This window comes from Rhinatrema bivittatum, chromosome 1 (genome assembly GCF_901001135.1).
Source record: "Rhinatrema bivittatum chromosome 1, aRhiBiv1.1, whole genome shotgun sequence".
Classification (NCBI taxonomy): Eukaryota; Metazoa; Chordata; class Amphibia; order Gymnophiona; family Rhinatrematidae; genus Rhinatrema; species Rhinatrema bivittatum.
Genome location: NC_042615.1, coordinates 522,284,275 through 522,300,232, shown reverse-complemented (window position 1 = coordinate 522,300,232; position 15,958 = coordinate 522,284,275). Strand labels below are relative to the sequence as shown.

At 45.6% G+C, this 15,958-nt stretch overlaps 1 protein-coding gene across 5 annotated transcripts in view; it reads left to right on the top strand.

Moving 5' to 3' along the window:
• The window catches only part of PIP5K1B (phosphatidylinositol-4-phosphate 5-kinase type 1 beta), a 303,447-nt gene that overhangs the window by 252,593 nt on the left and 34,896 nt on the right, over positions 1–15,958 (top strand). For all 5 annotated transcript variants that reach the window (XM_029612941.1, XM_029612950.1, XM_029612975.1 and 2 more), the window contains 2 exons: positions 3,304–3,459; positions 4,979–5,123. In XM_029612941.1, coding sequence (XP_029468801.1) covers positions 3,304–3,459; positions 4,979–5,123 — 301 coding nt within the window. The remainder of the gene's footprint in view (positions 1–3,303; positions 3,460–4,978; positions 5,124–15,958) is intronic.

Sequence of the window (15,958 nt, the reverse complement as noted above, 5' to 3'; positions counted from 1 at the left end):
ATTTCATAATAGCCTTTAACTTCAGTGGATATCACCACTAGTAACAATTTTGTAGTTACTCAGAACCTGCATCATCTGCCTGTTGTAATCTGCAATAGTCTCCATGTGAGAGAGCTGCACCTCTAGATCTAATCAGTGCTGGACAACCTAACTTCATGGTTTGTCTTCTCTCTTACAGGCCGATACAGTACAGTGCGATCTGGTGGAGCGCACTGTTAGCCAAGGTTTGGACATGCGTTTTCGACCCGTTAGCTTTACCCCTTAAACAGTAAGGGGTAATAGCGCGTCAAAAACGCGCGTCCAACCCCCCGAAACTAATAGCGCCCGCAACATGCAAATGCATGTTGATGGCCCTATTAGTTATTCCCGCGCGATACAGAAAGTAAAATGTGCAGCCAAGCTGCACATTTTACTTTCAGAAATTAACGCCTGCCCAAAGGCTGGCGTTAATTTCTGCCGGCACCGGGAAAGTGTACAGAAAAGCAGAAAAACTGCTTTTTTGTACACCCTTCGACTTAATATCATAGCAATATTAAGTCGGAGGCCCCAAAAGTAAAAAAAAAAAAGTAAAAATTAAAAAAAAAATTTTAAATTGGCTCGCGGATTGGAAGATGGACGCTCAGTTTTGCCGGCGTCCATTTTCCGAACCCATGGCTGTCAGCGGGTTTGAGAACCGACGCCGGAAAAATTGAGCGTCGGCCGTCAAACCTGCTGACAGCCGCCGCTCCTGTCAAAAAGGCGCTAGTGTCCGTAGTGCCTCCTTTTACCGCGGGCCCTAATTTGTGTAGGCCACTCTCCTGAATCACATGCCCAGGAGAGTGGCCTGTGCGCATGCTGCTCTCCCGCGCGTTTTTCTGTATCGGCCTGTTATTTTGCCTTGTTACTGACACCAGAATATTTTCTGGTTCCTGTTGAAAGTCTCCTTTGCAGTATAACGGAGCAGACAAGTTCTGTCTATTCATCACAAAATAGAAACAAAAGGCAACAAACAACTTTAGGTATTAGCTTTTTATTTTCACATATATAAGGGGACTAAAACGGCAGTTTCATTACTTGAGCACACAATAGACTGAATTATGACTGTAGGCATTGAAACAGCCAAGTATGTTTAATGCTGTTGAGCAGGCACCGTCAGCAAAGTGTGTAAAGGTCTCTGCCTCTGCATTTGGAGGGGGTAGGTCTGAAGATGTGGGCTGACCTGGTGGCTAATTGGCAGGGCGGAGTTTCTGGGTTGATTCCCTGCTCAGGTCTTTCGTTCCCTGGGGGGGCGGAGTTGGGGGATGCTGTGAAGTCAGCATTCACAGCCCCTGAAGGGGGAAGAGGGGATCAGTGCTGCCACACGTACTTTTAAGAGCCAGTTATTGGAACTAATAAAATGTCTCTTTTCATGTGCCGCAGTAGAGGTAAAAGAAATGGAGGGCTTGGGTGTTGGACTCGGTATGGAAATTTATATGCTGATCTGTCCAGAATGGTAATGGGTCAGAGAGATGAGATGACAAAGCTGACTGGCACAGAGTGGCGGTACAGTTCCATTATGCTCCCAAGAAGGGTAGGCAAGGTCAACCAACATGCAGTGGTAGCTGTGCTTTGGTACGTCCTCAAAGGTTAACCGTCTAAATGGCAAATGTGGCATATTCAGCCACTTATCCCTCTAAATTATAGCTGATAAAAAGGGGAGTTTGGGAGGCGTTCCGGGGAGGCGTTGAGTTATCTGGCTAACCCAGCTAGCGGCCATATAATTAGCTACTTACCCGGATTATCTTTCGAGTAAGTAGCACACCATAAAAATAAAAAAAGTTGTGGGCTTCCTGGCCACCCCTCCCATTTCTGCTGTCCCATTAATGTGGCCAAAACCTAAAAATGTGGCCATTAATGTGGCCAAAACCTAAAGAACTGAAAACATGGTTATTCAGCCAAACATTCAGAGATGGCGTGGGCTAAGCGACAGACCTCGAACAACACCCAATATCCATGTCAACTACTCACCCTAAACTAACCAATTGCTCTCCATCCCCACCTCACCTCTCTTCCCTCCTCTCTCCACCTCCCGTTCCGACCTGATCCTCCCGCCTCCAAACCCCAATCCCCCCCTCAGGCCATACACACCGTTCTATTAGCTTGTTGCTAGAAATTATTATTATTATCACTCTGTTAAAATGTTATAGTTGATCAATAAGCATATATCGTTCATCAATAAGCATATATCGTTCAATTGTAAAATATCTGTTCTATTCTGTTCCAATGTCATTTCGATGTAACAAGTTGTTCAACTGTAAACCGGGGTGAAGGCTAATTGCTAAACACCGGTATATAAAAGCTCTGAAATAAATAAATAAATAAAAATAAGCTTTTACAATTCCAAAACCAGATCACTGCCCGCCCGGGCCTTCCCCACAAAAAAAACAACACCTAAAATTGCCTTTTCTGCTTCCCCCCACTCCAGGCTCACTCCATCCATCCTTTGTCTTTGCCGGGATCGCAAGAGCACAGCAATGCAACATTGCATCATGAATGGGCAGACTAGATGGGCCTTCCAGTCCTTATCTGCGTCACATTCTATGACTAATGTTGTCATCCCTAAATTTAGTATAACTGCAGGATCCTGACGTCATGTATTGCCCTGTTTATTCAAATTCCTTCTGGGAAGCTTTCCATATTTTTTGTTGGCCTTTGTTTGATCTCTCATCTCTTAGAAGTACAGTTTTAATAGCTGCATTTCAAATCTGATGTGACATCAACAGTCCGGGGTTACTGTAGGGTGGAATTGAGACGACATGATTAATTTTTCTCCTCTGCAGTCCACATTCATGGTAAAGCATCAGTCCTGAACCCCTCCCCCACTATTATACCTGCACAGTTGTTATAAATCCCATTACGGTGGTTCTCAGAATGACAGCAATTGCTGTTATAATGCCTGAGATATTCCCTAGGACGCATTACAGAGCTGACAGTTTATCGGATTAAGCATTCTCTTCAACCATGGCTTTGTATCCTTTTGTATTTATGGACCTGTATAAAGAAGGTCTTTTTTGCTAGAGCACTGATGAGCTTTTCACTTGAACAGATGGTTTATATTTTACTACTAATAAAAAAAAAAGGGTTAAAATGCCTCCTTAAATGCCAGGATTAGCACTTAGCATTTTTTTTCTCCTCCTCATTCTACGAGAGGAACTTCCATTTCAGCCCCCCCCCCGGTGGTCTCCAAAACAAAATGAGCGCAGATACAAAGCTCCAGTACAGAGTGGCGCAGCTGATAAGGCTGTTCAGAGGAACCCAAGTTGTTGGTCTTTTTCCCCTGTGCAGCTGTGAAGTCCTCCCCTTCCAAGAGACGGTGCAATTCAATTCCAGCTCTGAAGTCCACCTCACAGGAGATCCTGTCCACTAATAATCAGGAGAGGAGAGATGAGAAGAGCCAGAGGCTGGCGGAAGGACAGAGCTTTGCCAGTCTTGACGAAGAAGGTAAACTGGCCGATCCATCTCTGACCTGAAATACAGAAAGAGAATATTCATGCTACAGTAAATGTGTATGTCAGTCAATAGACTGTAAGCCTGCGCAGATTTATCCAGGGGAAACCCGGCTGGGAGGTCATCAATAAAGGTTAGAAAATGAGGGACCCTCCCCACAAGTGATCAGTTTCAGCGATCCCCCTCTCACTGAATGCAGGTTTTCTTTTCTGTGGTTTCACTTTGGTTAAAATGAACCTACGGGTTCCTCTTTTTCAGACAGGTGACGTTTATCCTTGTTTGGGCTGCAGACTTAACTTTTGCAGCAACTACTACAAAAGAGACTGCTTTTTTTTTTTAATTTAATGTCCAGAAAGATGTAGGCAGATTACAGGCAGTCTAGAGATCTTACCAAAATGGTGCATAGTCTACACCAAAAGCCCTATGGCATTTAACCTGGAAGGGAGGGAAGAGTCAAGGGAAATATGATAGAGACATCCAAATACCTCTGCATAACTAATGAACAAGCCATCAAGCATTTTCAGAGGAAAGTGTGCCGCAGAAAAAGAGGTCTTAATATACGGCTCACAGGGAGTAGCATTAGAGAATATTTCTCCACAGAAAGAGTGGAGTCAAAAGTAATAAAAGAATTTTAAAAACCATGAGATAAGCACAAAAGATGTGAAGGGAGAACCAAAATGGGGAGGCAAACTGAGCAGATTAGATGGGCCTTATGGTCCTTGTCTGCTGCCATAGTCTGTGTTTATTTATTTATTTTCTAAATTCTTTTAAACCACTAATTGAGATCTGGCCAAAGCACTGTACCTCATTAAACCAATATAAAACAAAATAAAAAGTAAAAATTACAATAAAAATAAACAAAAATACAATAAAATAAGCACATGGTCAAATATAGCAGACAATAAAAATATCATAGCAGTCACTTCCATCAAAGATGATCAGCCACCACTAAGATGCAAATAGCCCAGCTTTTGCCTTTTTCCTAAAAGCTAAGTAATTTGATTTATTTCTTTCTAAATTTGTTTATGTGTAATGGCATGGCCCATGTGGGACTGAGGCATACTTCTGATTTCTGAAGTGTAAAGTGTGTCTTTTATATAGCTTGCCCAATTATTTGTCATCACTGTCGCCAGGGTGGAGATCTATGTTTGTGTTCTCTGTACTTTAGTCTATTCCGGTTGGGCAGCTCCAGGCCTTGCTATCCGTAAACAAGTTTGGATTTTAGGATTAAAAAATATGCAGCAAGGGGAACTTTTTAGTCTCCACGTGCCATATGCAGGTCTATAGGTACTTTGTAGCTGTGGACCTGTAAGCTCATTTTCAAAGGGAAACGCCCTGCAAAGGTTCCTTCAGAAATTCTGGGCTGGCAGGGAACGGAAGGACAAAAAAGCCCATGGATGTCACAGCTGCCTTAGGGCACATGCAAAGAACCCAGGTTAAAGTGTACCCAGGGCAAAGGAGAGCATTTATGAAATTCAGAATGTATTGAGCCCTTAATCTCTTTCCTCTACAGCCTTAAGTTCAAGGCACCGGCCCGACCTAGTGCCCAGCACGCCGTCCTTGTTTGAAGCTGCGTCCTTGGCGACCACGATTTCCTCTTCCTCCTTGTACGCAGATGAGCAGTTTCACCAGGATGGAACAAGGATAATCTCATGCAGGTACAGAGCATATTTCCAGCATGCTCCAGATAAAACCCTGTGCTTATGTGTTGGTGAGGAATATATCTCTCAGTCAGGAATTGGCCTCCTAACTGAGCTTAAGGCCTGGCATAGATCCAGTCATTACACGCACTGTAAATTCCAGATGCTGTATTGTGTGTGTGTGTGTGTATATATATATATATATATATATACTCTTCCTTGTACGATCTCTCCTGCTATCCTTTCTTTTCTCCCTTTTGTTTTCTTCATACCGTAGTGTGATAGATTGTTGTGCCCAAAACACATGCCCAGCGATGAGACCGCACGTGACATTCCAGTTAACTTATACAGCGTTTGCTGGGGGGGGGGGGGGGGGGGGTTGTTAGTCTTTGCTCATTTGCTTTTCCTGCCATCAAACATCGCTTACATGCAAACTGTAAGTTCTGAAAATCAAATCCGCACTGGGCATGTCTACTTCAGCATCAGACACATGTTTCTTGCTTTAAAATCTCAGGCCATTGGTTACAGCTGTTGTTGGACAAGTCTTTATTCCTGCATTCCTTATCCCCCAAATATTAAATGTGGTCTACATCCCCATCATCCTCTGGGTCAGCAAACAAAAAAAAACCCTCAAAGTCGTCCCAAGTGATGGATGGCAGGCAGCACACGTGAACACAGCACCTGTTGTTTTCAAAATGTGAGCAGATGTTTTAGAGGCTATGCGGAGACATGCAGCCATTCATCAGAGAAAGAGCCTTTCTCAGAAGTTAAACAGGAGCATGCATTTAAAAGCTAACCAATAGTTTTATTGATAAAAAGGAATAAATAGAAAACACTGTCTCTTGCGGTGTCTTCACATTGAACTATTCACCATCTCAGGTACTAGGACTAGAGGTAGAGATGTAGTTCCTTACTGCAGCAATGTGATAGGGGAAACTGTTGAAGGTGTATTCGGTAAAGAAACTTTTTTTTGTACTGCCCAGCGGCATTCTGCCTTTCACTGCTGGGCAGGCATTTGCACAGTGCAAGTTAATGTTCAGCGTGCTGAATGAACAGCTCACCCCTTGCCCCTCCAAGTCAAATACATGCCAAGCGTCTGCACTGCTAAAATATTTTCCCTGTTCATACCCGGATCAGTCCAGACTCCTGGGTTTTGCCCCCCCTCTAGCAGATGGAGACAGAGCAGTTATCAAAGCAAACTCCGCCCATAAATAGGCTGATTCCACCTACAGTCCGCCAGTATTCTTCTGTCTCCAGCAGATGGGAGAGGTGCCAAACCTACAGTCTGGGCTGTGTGCTTAAATTGATTATCTTGTGTTTAGTTAGTTTAGGGGACTTTTTTGTCTTTTGTTTCTGGATTATTTCAGCTCTTTTTAAAAAGAATATAAAAGAAAGGAGCTTGTGGCAGCAAAATGGTCGTTAGCCTCCCAGGTGGTCATTAGGTTCTGAGAAAGCCATCCCATGCTGGTCTGAGGCAGCTGCTTCACAGGGTCGAGGGCCCTACTTATCTTCTTAGCATCTGGGTGCGATACCAGGGAGCCCGGCTCACTCCACCCGAAGGGATCAGCACATTGGACCACTGCCGGGCAAGTTTTATAATTAAAAAAAAATATATATATATATATATAAAAGAAAGGAGCTTGTGGCAGCCCAGTGGTCGTTAGCTTCCCAGGTGGTCGTTAGGTTCTGAGAGAACCATCCCCCACTGGTCTGAGGCAGCTGCTTCACAGGGTCGAGGACCCTACTTAGCAGCTTGGGTGTGACACCGGGGAGCCTGGTTCACTCCACCCAAAGGGATCAGCAACTTGGACGACTGCCGGGCAAGTTTTATAATTTAAAAAAAGTTTTGCTTTCATTTTCTCCCGCGCTGGCTCTCTCTCCTTCACTCCCTGTCGCAGCGCGGTATTTGCCTTTCGTTTTGCTGTTTATTCATTGAATTTTCATTGAATTTTCTTTAATTTATTTTGTCTTTATTTTCTTGTCACGACTCGATGCCGCGTTCGTCCGTTTGCCAAGTGTGAGGGTCGGTCTGCTCGCGGCTCTCCAAGGAGGGCCTTTGCTCGGGTTGCATCCCGGGGGGGGAGGGGCTGTCGGGAACCAAAAAATATATATATTAAAATGGCAAAACTAGTTAAATTAAAGTCTGCCCCAGTCCCGATTAGGACATCTGCTGCAATTCACTCTGAGGCTGATCAGTTCCCGATCAGCCTGGGAACGGGGGACCATTTTCCAGTCATTCAGGGTTGTGTCTAGTGCAGCGCTGGGGGATGAGGTTTTACCTCCTCCTCTTTCTCCCCAGCAAGGTTTCCCAAGGGACAGGGAACCTTTACAGCCTAATTCCCCTGCAATGGAGGTTAGCCTCGAGGGGGCCTCTGACTCCTCCTCTTCCTCTTTTTTGTCACAATTTTTGTTATTGCTTCATAAAGCTTACAAGGATAGGAAGTAAAGGAAGCTGCAGTCTGGTAAAAAGGTCATTTCTCAAGGATCTAAGCCCTCTGCTAAGAAACGGTCTAACTCTAAGGGAGGTGCGGAGCCTGCTCAGCCTAAACGTCCCCGGTCAGGGGTTCCCCAGATTACTACAGATACTTCTAGTCAGGATTATGATCTAGACCTACTGCCCAAGCCCCCACAGGGGGTGGATGTAGACCCTGATTTACAGCACCAAGGCACAATGCGTGGAGCGCATGCTGCGGAAGGGGATGACCCTAAGGTGGTGCGCCTCTTTAGAAAGGAGGAGTTGGGTCCCCTTATTCCTTCTATTTTAGCTGAACTGGGCACTGAAGGTCCCCCTGAGGAATCTAAACTGGGTGCTATGGATCCGGTGTTGCTGGGTCTGAGAGGCCTTGCTTCTTCCTTTCCCTTTCATTTCTCGGCTACAGATTTGCTCTTCCGGGAATGGGATACCCCGGACCTGGGATTGAAATTGTGTAAAGCCATGGACAAGCTATATCCTCTGCCAGAGGATGCTTTAGAGCTGCTTTGAGTACCCAAGGTAGATGCTGCAGTGTGAGCTGTTACCAAGAAGACCACGATCCCAGTTACTGGAGCTACAGCACTCAAGGACCTGCAAGACAGGAATTTGGAGGTGCAACTTAAAAAGATTTTTGAGGTTTCAGCACTGGGAGTGCATGCGGCTATTTGCAGCAATTTCACCTTACGAGCGGGTCTCCACTAGATTCAGCAGTTGCAAGCTAACATCGCCTTATCGGATGAAGAGGCGGCCCTGGCAGGTCGCCTGGAAGCTTTGGTGGCATACAGCGCGGATGCACTACATGATCTACTGCATACATCGGCCAGATCCATGGTTTCAGCTGTCTCAGCTCGTAGGCTCCTCTTTTGAGAAACTGGTCGGTGGATGTCTCCTCCAAGTCACAGCTATGGTCCTTGCCCTTCAAAGACAAACTACTTTTCGGTAAAGACCTGGAAGATATGATCCAATCTCTGGGAAAGAATAAGATTTCTAATTTCTCCCTGCGATTACAAAACCAAGCGAAGAGCTGTGCAGGACACTTTGCAATGACTTCTGCAACTAGGGGCCATCGTCTCAGTGCCTCCGGAGGCAAGAAGGAAAGGCTGTTACTCCATTTACTTCATAGTGCCAAAAAAAAGAGGGAACCTTTCGGCTCATTCTAGATCTGAAAAAATTAAATAGATGTCTCCGGGTCCTCCAGTTTTGCTTGGAGACGCTTTGGTCAGTCATTGCCTCGGTGCGCAAGGGAGAGTTTCTAGCATCCTTAGACCTCACGGAAGCAGATCTTCATATAGGCATTCGGTCAGACCACCAGAGGTTTCTTCGGTTTTCGGTACTGGATCAGCATTTTCAGTTTCAGGCTCTGCCCTTCGGTCTAGCCACAGCGCCCAGGACATTCACCAAGGTGATGGTGGTGGTGGCAGCCCATCTCCGCAGGGAAAGGTTGCTGGTGCATCCTTACTTGGACGATTGGCTGATTCGTGCAAAATCGAAAGCGCTTGCCCGGGAGGCGATTCAGAGAGTACTTCAGCTCCTGCAATCGCTGGGCTGGGTGGTCAATTTCGCCAAGAGCTGACTGGAGCCCACTCAGTCATTGGAGTATTTGGGTGCTCTATTCAACACTCAGCAGGGCAGAGTTTTTCTTACCACGGAACGCATCTCCAAGCTGCAAGTCCAAGTAAGAGGTTTAATGCTCAAGCATCTACCCAGAGTCAGAGATTATTTACAGGTTCTTGGGTCGATGTCTTCAACATTAGAACTTGTACCCTGGGCCTTTGCTCATATGAGGCCTTTACAATCTGCCTTGCTTTCCCGATGGAACCCAGTCTCCGAGCTTTTTCATCTACCTTTGCCGCTTATGGAGGCAGTGCGATCCAGTCTCGACTGGTGGTTGGTGACGGACAGTTTAGTCCGAGGAGTTCCCCTGGAAGTGCCCGACTGGACAGTGGTCACCACCGATGCCAGTTTCTCTGGTTGGGGAGTGGTATGCCAATGGAAATCGGTACAAGGACTTTGGTCTCCCATCGAATCTCTCTGGTCAATCAATCGACTGGAAACCAGGGCGGTATGGTTGGCATTGCAAGCATTCCATCCTCTCCTCCAGGGCAAGTCGGTCAGAATTCGCTCAGATGATGTGACCATGGTGGCATACATCAATCACCAAGGAGGAACCAGAAGTCAACTGGTGGCAATGGAAGCTCAACAATTGATCAACTGGGCAGAACAAAATTTGGTAAGCATAGCAGCGTCTCACATCGCCGGCGTGGACAACGCACAGGCAGACTTTATAAGTCATCACCGTCTCGATCCCGGGGAATAGGAATTGTCGGACGCGGTTTTTCAACTCATTTACGACGCATGGGGCACGCACAGCATGGATCTCATGGCAACGTTTCAGAATGCCAAAGCTCCACGGTTCTATGCTCGGCAGAGAGAGACGGGAGCAGAAGGGGTAGATGCCCTAGTGCTGCCTTGGCCCACAGAGGTTCTTCTGTACAACTTTCCGCCTTGGCCATTGATCAGCAAAGTGCTCAGGCAGATAAAGATCCATCAACGGAGGTCATCCTGGTAGCTCCAGAATGGCCGAGACGTCCCTGGTTCACGGACCTTCTCAATCTTGCCGTGGAGGGCCCACTGAGGTTTCCAGTTCTCCCGGACCTGCTGCATCAAGGGCCTATTTGTTTGGAACAAGTTGATTGCTTCTGTCTAGAGGCATGGCTTTTGAAAGGCAAAGGCTGTTCTCTGGCTTTAGTAGCCGATCGCGTAAGACTTCTACCAATCTCACGTATGGAAAGTTTTCTCACGTATGGAAAGTTTTTGAGACTTGATGTCTGGACCGAGAGGTCACGCCTACCCGGTCTTCGGTGTCAGATATTCTGTGTTTTCTATAATCCGGTCTAACGGTTTGTCATGTAGTTCCCTCAGAGTGCAAGTGGCGGTGCTTGGTTGTTTGCGTGGATCCGTCCGGGGTATAGCGTTAGCTGCACATCCGGATGTAGTTCGTTTTCGTAAGGGAGCAAAACACTTGCATCCTTCACTTCGGCATCCCTATCCGTCATGGAGTCTGAATTTAGTCCTCACTGCTCTTTGTTCGGCACCTTTTGAGCCCTTGAAGATATCGACTCTAAAAGTTCTTACCTTGAAGGTGATTTTTCTGGTGGCTGTTACATCGGCTCGTAGGGTGTTGGAACTCCAGGCACTTTCATGTAGGGAACCCTTTTTGCGGATTTGGGATTTGGGAGTTTCTTTAAGGACGGTTCCATCTTTCTTGCCAAAAGTGGTTTCCTCTTTTCATGTCAACCAATCGGTTGATCTGCCGGCCTTCACGGAGTTAGACCGTTCGGATCCTTTGGCTGGTGACTTGCGGAAGCTTGATGTTCGCAGAGCTTTGCTGCGTTACCTAGAGGTTACCAATTAGTTTTGTGTGTCTGACCATCTCTTTGTGCTGTGGAGCGGTCCTAAACGTGGACAGCAGGCATCCAAAACTACTATAGCTCGTTGGCTAAAAGAGGCTATTAGTTCGGCCTATCTCCTTTGGGGTAGATCCCTTCCTACGGGTCTGCGTGCCCACTCTACTCGTTCGCAAGCAGCGTCTTGGGCAGAGTGTCAGATGGTATCACAGGAGATATGCAGGGCGGCTAAGTGGAAATCCTTGCATACTTTTGCAAGACATTACAGACTAGATGTTCAGGTTCCAGTTGTGGGAGGATTTGGAGAGGGAGTGCTTCGAGCGGGCCTCTCCAGATCCCATCCCAATTAAGGAAGCTCTGGTACATCCCAGGAGTCTGGACTGATCTGGGTACGTACGGGGAAAGGAAAATTAGTTTCTTACCTGATAATTTTCGTTCCTGTAGTACCACGGATCAGTCCAGAATCCCGCCCATCTCAGACATGAGAGAAAGGGAGAGTCCGCTCGGTTCTTATATATTATCTTATTTCAGATTGGCAGAATTCTGAATTTTGTCCTCAAGTGGTTCTCAAGGTTCAGGTCCTGGGAGGGTTCAGTGGACTGGTTTGTTTCTTTTACTGTATATAGTTATAATGGTTTTGAGTTTTCCATTTTACTTTGACATTGAGTAATACTGCCGAACTGTAGGTGGCACCAGCCTATTTATAGATGGAGTTTGTTTTGATAACTGCTCTGGCTCCATCTGCTAGAGGGGGGGCAAAACCCAGGAGTCTGGACTGATCCGTGGTACTACAGGAACGAAAATTATCAGGTAAGAAACTAATTTTCCTTTGCATTGCCTGCCCGAACCTATTACATGCAAATCTTGTTGGCTGCCATCTCAAAGATTGCCAGCTGCTTCCCCCTAGCAAGAGCTCTGAGCAAGTTGTGTCCCTTTGGAAAAATACTTCAGAGAGGAAACGAACACCCTCCGCCCTCACTGCAAAGCTCTGATATTTGTCATAGTTACAGTTTTCCCCCCAACTGCTTTATGAACCTGCCAAATAAATAATGTCAGTTATTAATTTTAGAAGGGAATAAAGTTAACAGCACGCCGCTCCATTAATTAAACTCTCCAAGGATTGTGTCAGTCAGTCTTCAGGCTGCTGAAGTCCCTTCATCCTTAGAACATAATTGAGATTTCATCTTGGGTCAGTTTGATTTAGTTTTCATATGTGTTGTAAAAAAAAAATCCCTAAATTGCATTTTCCATCTTCTTGATTTCAACTTTTCAACATAGACATGCCAGCGTAAAAGGGATACTGTGGTCAGTGGATCACTTTTCAGCCTGTTATAACTGCATCACCGTCTGCAGGGAGTGAAAGAAACATGCAAAAAATACTTTGCTCCTGGAATCCATGCATTTCTTTCCTGTTTGGAAAGGGAAGGTTATGGAAACTAGAGATAATGTGAAGTTTTGTAAAAAAAAAAAAAAATAAATATATATATATATATATATATATATATATATATATATATATATATATATATATATATATATATATATATATATATAAATTTGGCCTCAAGAAGACAGCTTTGTCCCTAACTCAAAATACATTTAAAACCAAACGGCAAACCATAAACAAAAATTCAATTTAAAAAACAACCATCCCCTCCCCCCCCAAAAAAAAGAAAACGAGAGAGGGACGCTGCTCTGGCTTAGGATGCAAAGCTGCGTGCTGTAACTCAGGAGATGCCAGCAGGGGTCGGGTGTGCTGTGAAGGCGATGAGGGAAGACAGCCGAGGAGATCCTTGCCAGCCAAAGGACCAAGAGAGACTTCCTTCCTGGCTGGCATGGACATGCATGCTGTCTGGGGTGGGAGAATTCCATAAAGAAGGAAAAGTGAGGGTTAAAAACTAAGGGAAGTGTGAATATTTCCTGATGCTCAGTTTCCTTCTTTGGAACAGAAATATGCACGTGGTTCTGACAATGTTCAGTGCATTAATTTCTGTGCAATAAGGACATCATTAAACATTACAGGCAGTTTTTCCCTATAGGAATCAGTTGGGCAACCAATGGCAAGGCAACTTTGAAAATGCTCACTGATATCACTTCCTTGACATTTCAACTAACCTGAACTGGCATGTTTCCCTATAGGAAAGAAAAAAAAATGGATTTTATTGCACAAAGTTTTGATGAAAAATCTGCCCTCCATTGAAATTAGTGCTTGGCATGTATTTGCATGCATAAAATTGCCACATGTATGCAAAGCAACTAATGCATAGGTAATCCTATGCTAATAAAATAACACGGCTTGCCTCTAGAAAAGCAAGCCACATTATTATGACAAAAAAACAAGTGTTGTAGCTAACTGATCTCTGGGGCATTGGGATGCTAATGCGCATTCTGATGTCCATGGGGTGCTTCTTAAAGGGTCTGCAGCAGCCCTAAATCAGTTACCTCCTAAAGTGCAAAAATCCGACCCCAAGGAGTCTGGTTAAATCCCTGCCCACCCCTCTGCTGCCTGTTGAGGCAGCGCAGCCTTAAAAAGTATCAAAAATAGAAATGAATTTTGTGCAGCGATGCCCCACCCTCTTGTCAAGCCCCTTTCCTTTTTTTCAAATTTGCCCCCAACCAAATGCCCTCAAATCAACCCCCAGTATCAACTTCCGTACTACCTCAACCAACATAAAACAAAATCACTGGTAATCTAGTGGCCATACCCCCCTTTCACATAAAATGAATTATTGGGGGTTTAGGGCCACCCTTCTCACTCCCTGGACCCTCCTTACCTAAGAAAAGGTATCCTGATGGTCCAGTGGTGGTCCCAATCGCCCCTAGGCTCCAGGCTAGTTGATGCCATCTTTCAAAATGGTGCTGGCCGGCCATTGCCGCATCACATGATGGGGGCAAAGGCTTGGTAGCGCCATTTTGGAAAATGACATTGATTGGCCTGGGGTCTAGGGTCACTCCGGGTGACTGCTGAACCACTAGTTACCTTTTTAAGGTAAGGTTGGGTATGGCGGGTCCCTAGACCACCAGGGATTCCTGTTATGTGAAAGGGGAGGTGGTGGTGGATCCACTAGACTCCGAGGGATTATGTTGTATCTTGGGGAGTCCAGGGTGGGGGTGGGCTGATACTGGTGAGTGGGCGTGTTTGCATCAGGTGGGTAATTGGTTGGAGAACAAATTTGAAAAAAGGGGTAGGGATTAGCGAGGGAGTGGGACGTCACCACATGGTATACATTTCCATTTTTCTTACTGTTTTAAGAGGCAGGTGCAAAAGGTAAAATAAAAGTCGGGAGGGGGGGGTTAGAGTAGGGCTGGGGTGGAAAGGTTAGGGGGAAGGGGTGGGAAGGTCAGGCTAGGGGGAAGGGAACCGGGGAAGGCAGCGCGGCTCGGCACGCGCAAGGTGCACAATTGTGCACCCCCCTTGCGCGTGCCGACCCCTGATTTTATAACTTGTTCGTGCAAGTTATAAAATCGGCAGTACATGTGCGCGCGCCGGGTAGCGCGTGCACACATGTACGCTCGCGCGCTGCTTTTAAAATCTGTCCCATTGGATGTTCCTTTCTTGTAAAATCAGATTGCTATCCTCTCCTTTCCATGATATTTAGGGGCAGATTTATCAAGCATTCACTCCAGTTTTGTCCCAGTATAAAAAATTGCTCCAGCTTTATGTATGAAATATCTCAATGTTTACAGTAGGGAAAATGTGACAAAACTGTGACAAAACTGGACCAATGTTTGCACTTGGGCAGTATGTTGCTAAAAAGCCTCCCCTAAGTGTCCCGGTATTGTCTGTCTGAGCCACATATTACCCTTTTGAACATGCATAGACGGTGCAAGTTGCCTCTTGGCTCTCCATTTTCTTTAGCTTTTAACTGCCCCGATCTGTCCCTGTATAGCAAAATTAATATTGGTTATCGTAGTCTTGTCTCTTTATTGATCCATGGTGTGGCCGCACCTTGAGCATTGAGTGCAATTCTGGTTGCTCCATCTTTAAAAAAAAAAAGACATAGTGGAATTAGAAAAGCTGCAGAGAAGGAGAACAAAAATGATCAGGAAAATGGAACAGCTTGCCTATGATGAAATAATACCCAGGCTAGGGCTCGTCAGCTTGGAAAAGAGATGGCTGAGAAGGGGATATGATAGAAGTTTATAAAATCATGAGTGGGGTGGAATGGGTATTTACGCCTTCAACTAATAATAAGAAAAAAAAATACACAAGGGGGCACTCGTGAAACTAACCACCAACAGATTTAAAACAAATCCAAGAAAGTACTTTTTCCCTCAGTGCATAATCAAGCTGTGGAATCTGTTGCCAGAGGATGTGAACAAGGGGTTTAAAAGAGGTTTGGACAAGTTCCTGGAAGAAAAGTACATAAAACATTAGTAGCCAGGTAGACTAAAGATAGTTATTTCGCTACCTGGGAACAAGTGACAGGAAATAGATCTACTTCATGGGATCTGATGGGTACTTGCAACTGGGACTGGCCACTGTTGGAGAGTGGATGCTGGGCTTGATGGACCTTTGTCTGACTCTTAAGTTGCTTACATTTTTGGAAGCTAGGGAGACAACATACTTCATCTCACTGGACATTGTAGAGTAAATGTACAATTCCTGTATACATTTAAACTTTTTTAAACTGCATATTTGTTAGTCATGCAGTAATCTAGTACAAGTCATGTTGACAGGTCACAGAACGAAATGGGGCAGTAAATTGCAAATCATGTTGTGGGTGATATTCGACTCTGCTTAGCTGGTTTTCAGCCCGATCCAGTAAAGTCCGTGGGAGAGCGGACTAACGCCCGCTCTCCTGGCGCGCGCACCGGCCCCTCGCCGGTGCGCGCGATCCAGTATTTAAATTAGGCGACGCGGTGCAAACGAGGAAAAGGAGGCGCTAGGGACACTAGCGCGTCCCTAGCGCCTCCTTTTGGCCTGGAGCGGCGGCTGTCAGCGGGTTTGACAGCCGACGCTCAATTTTGCC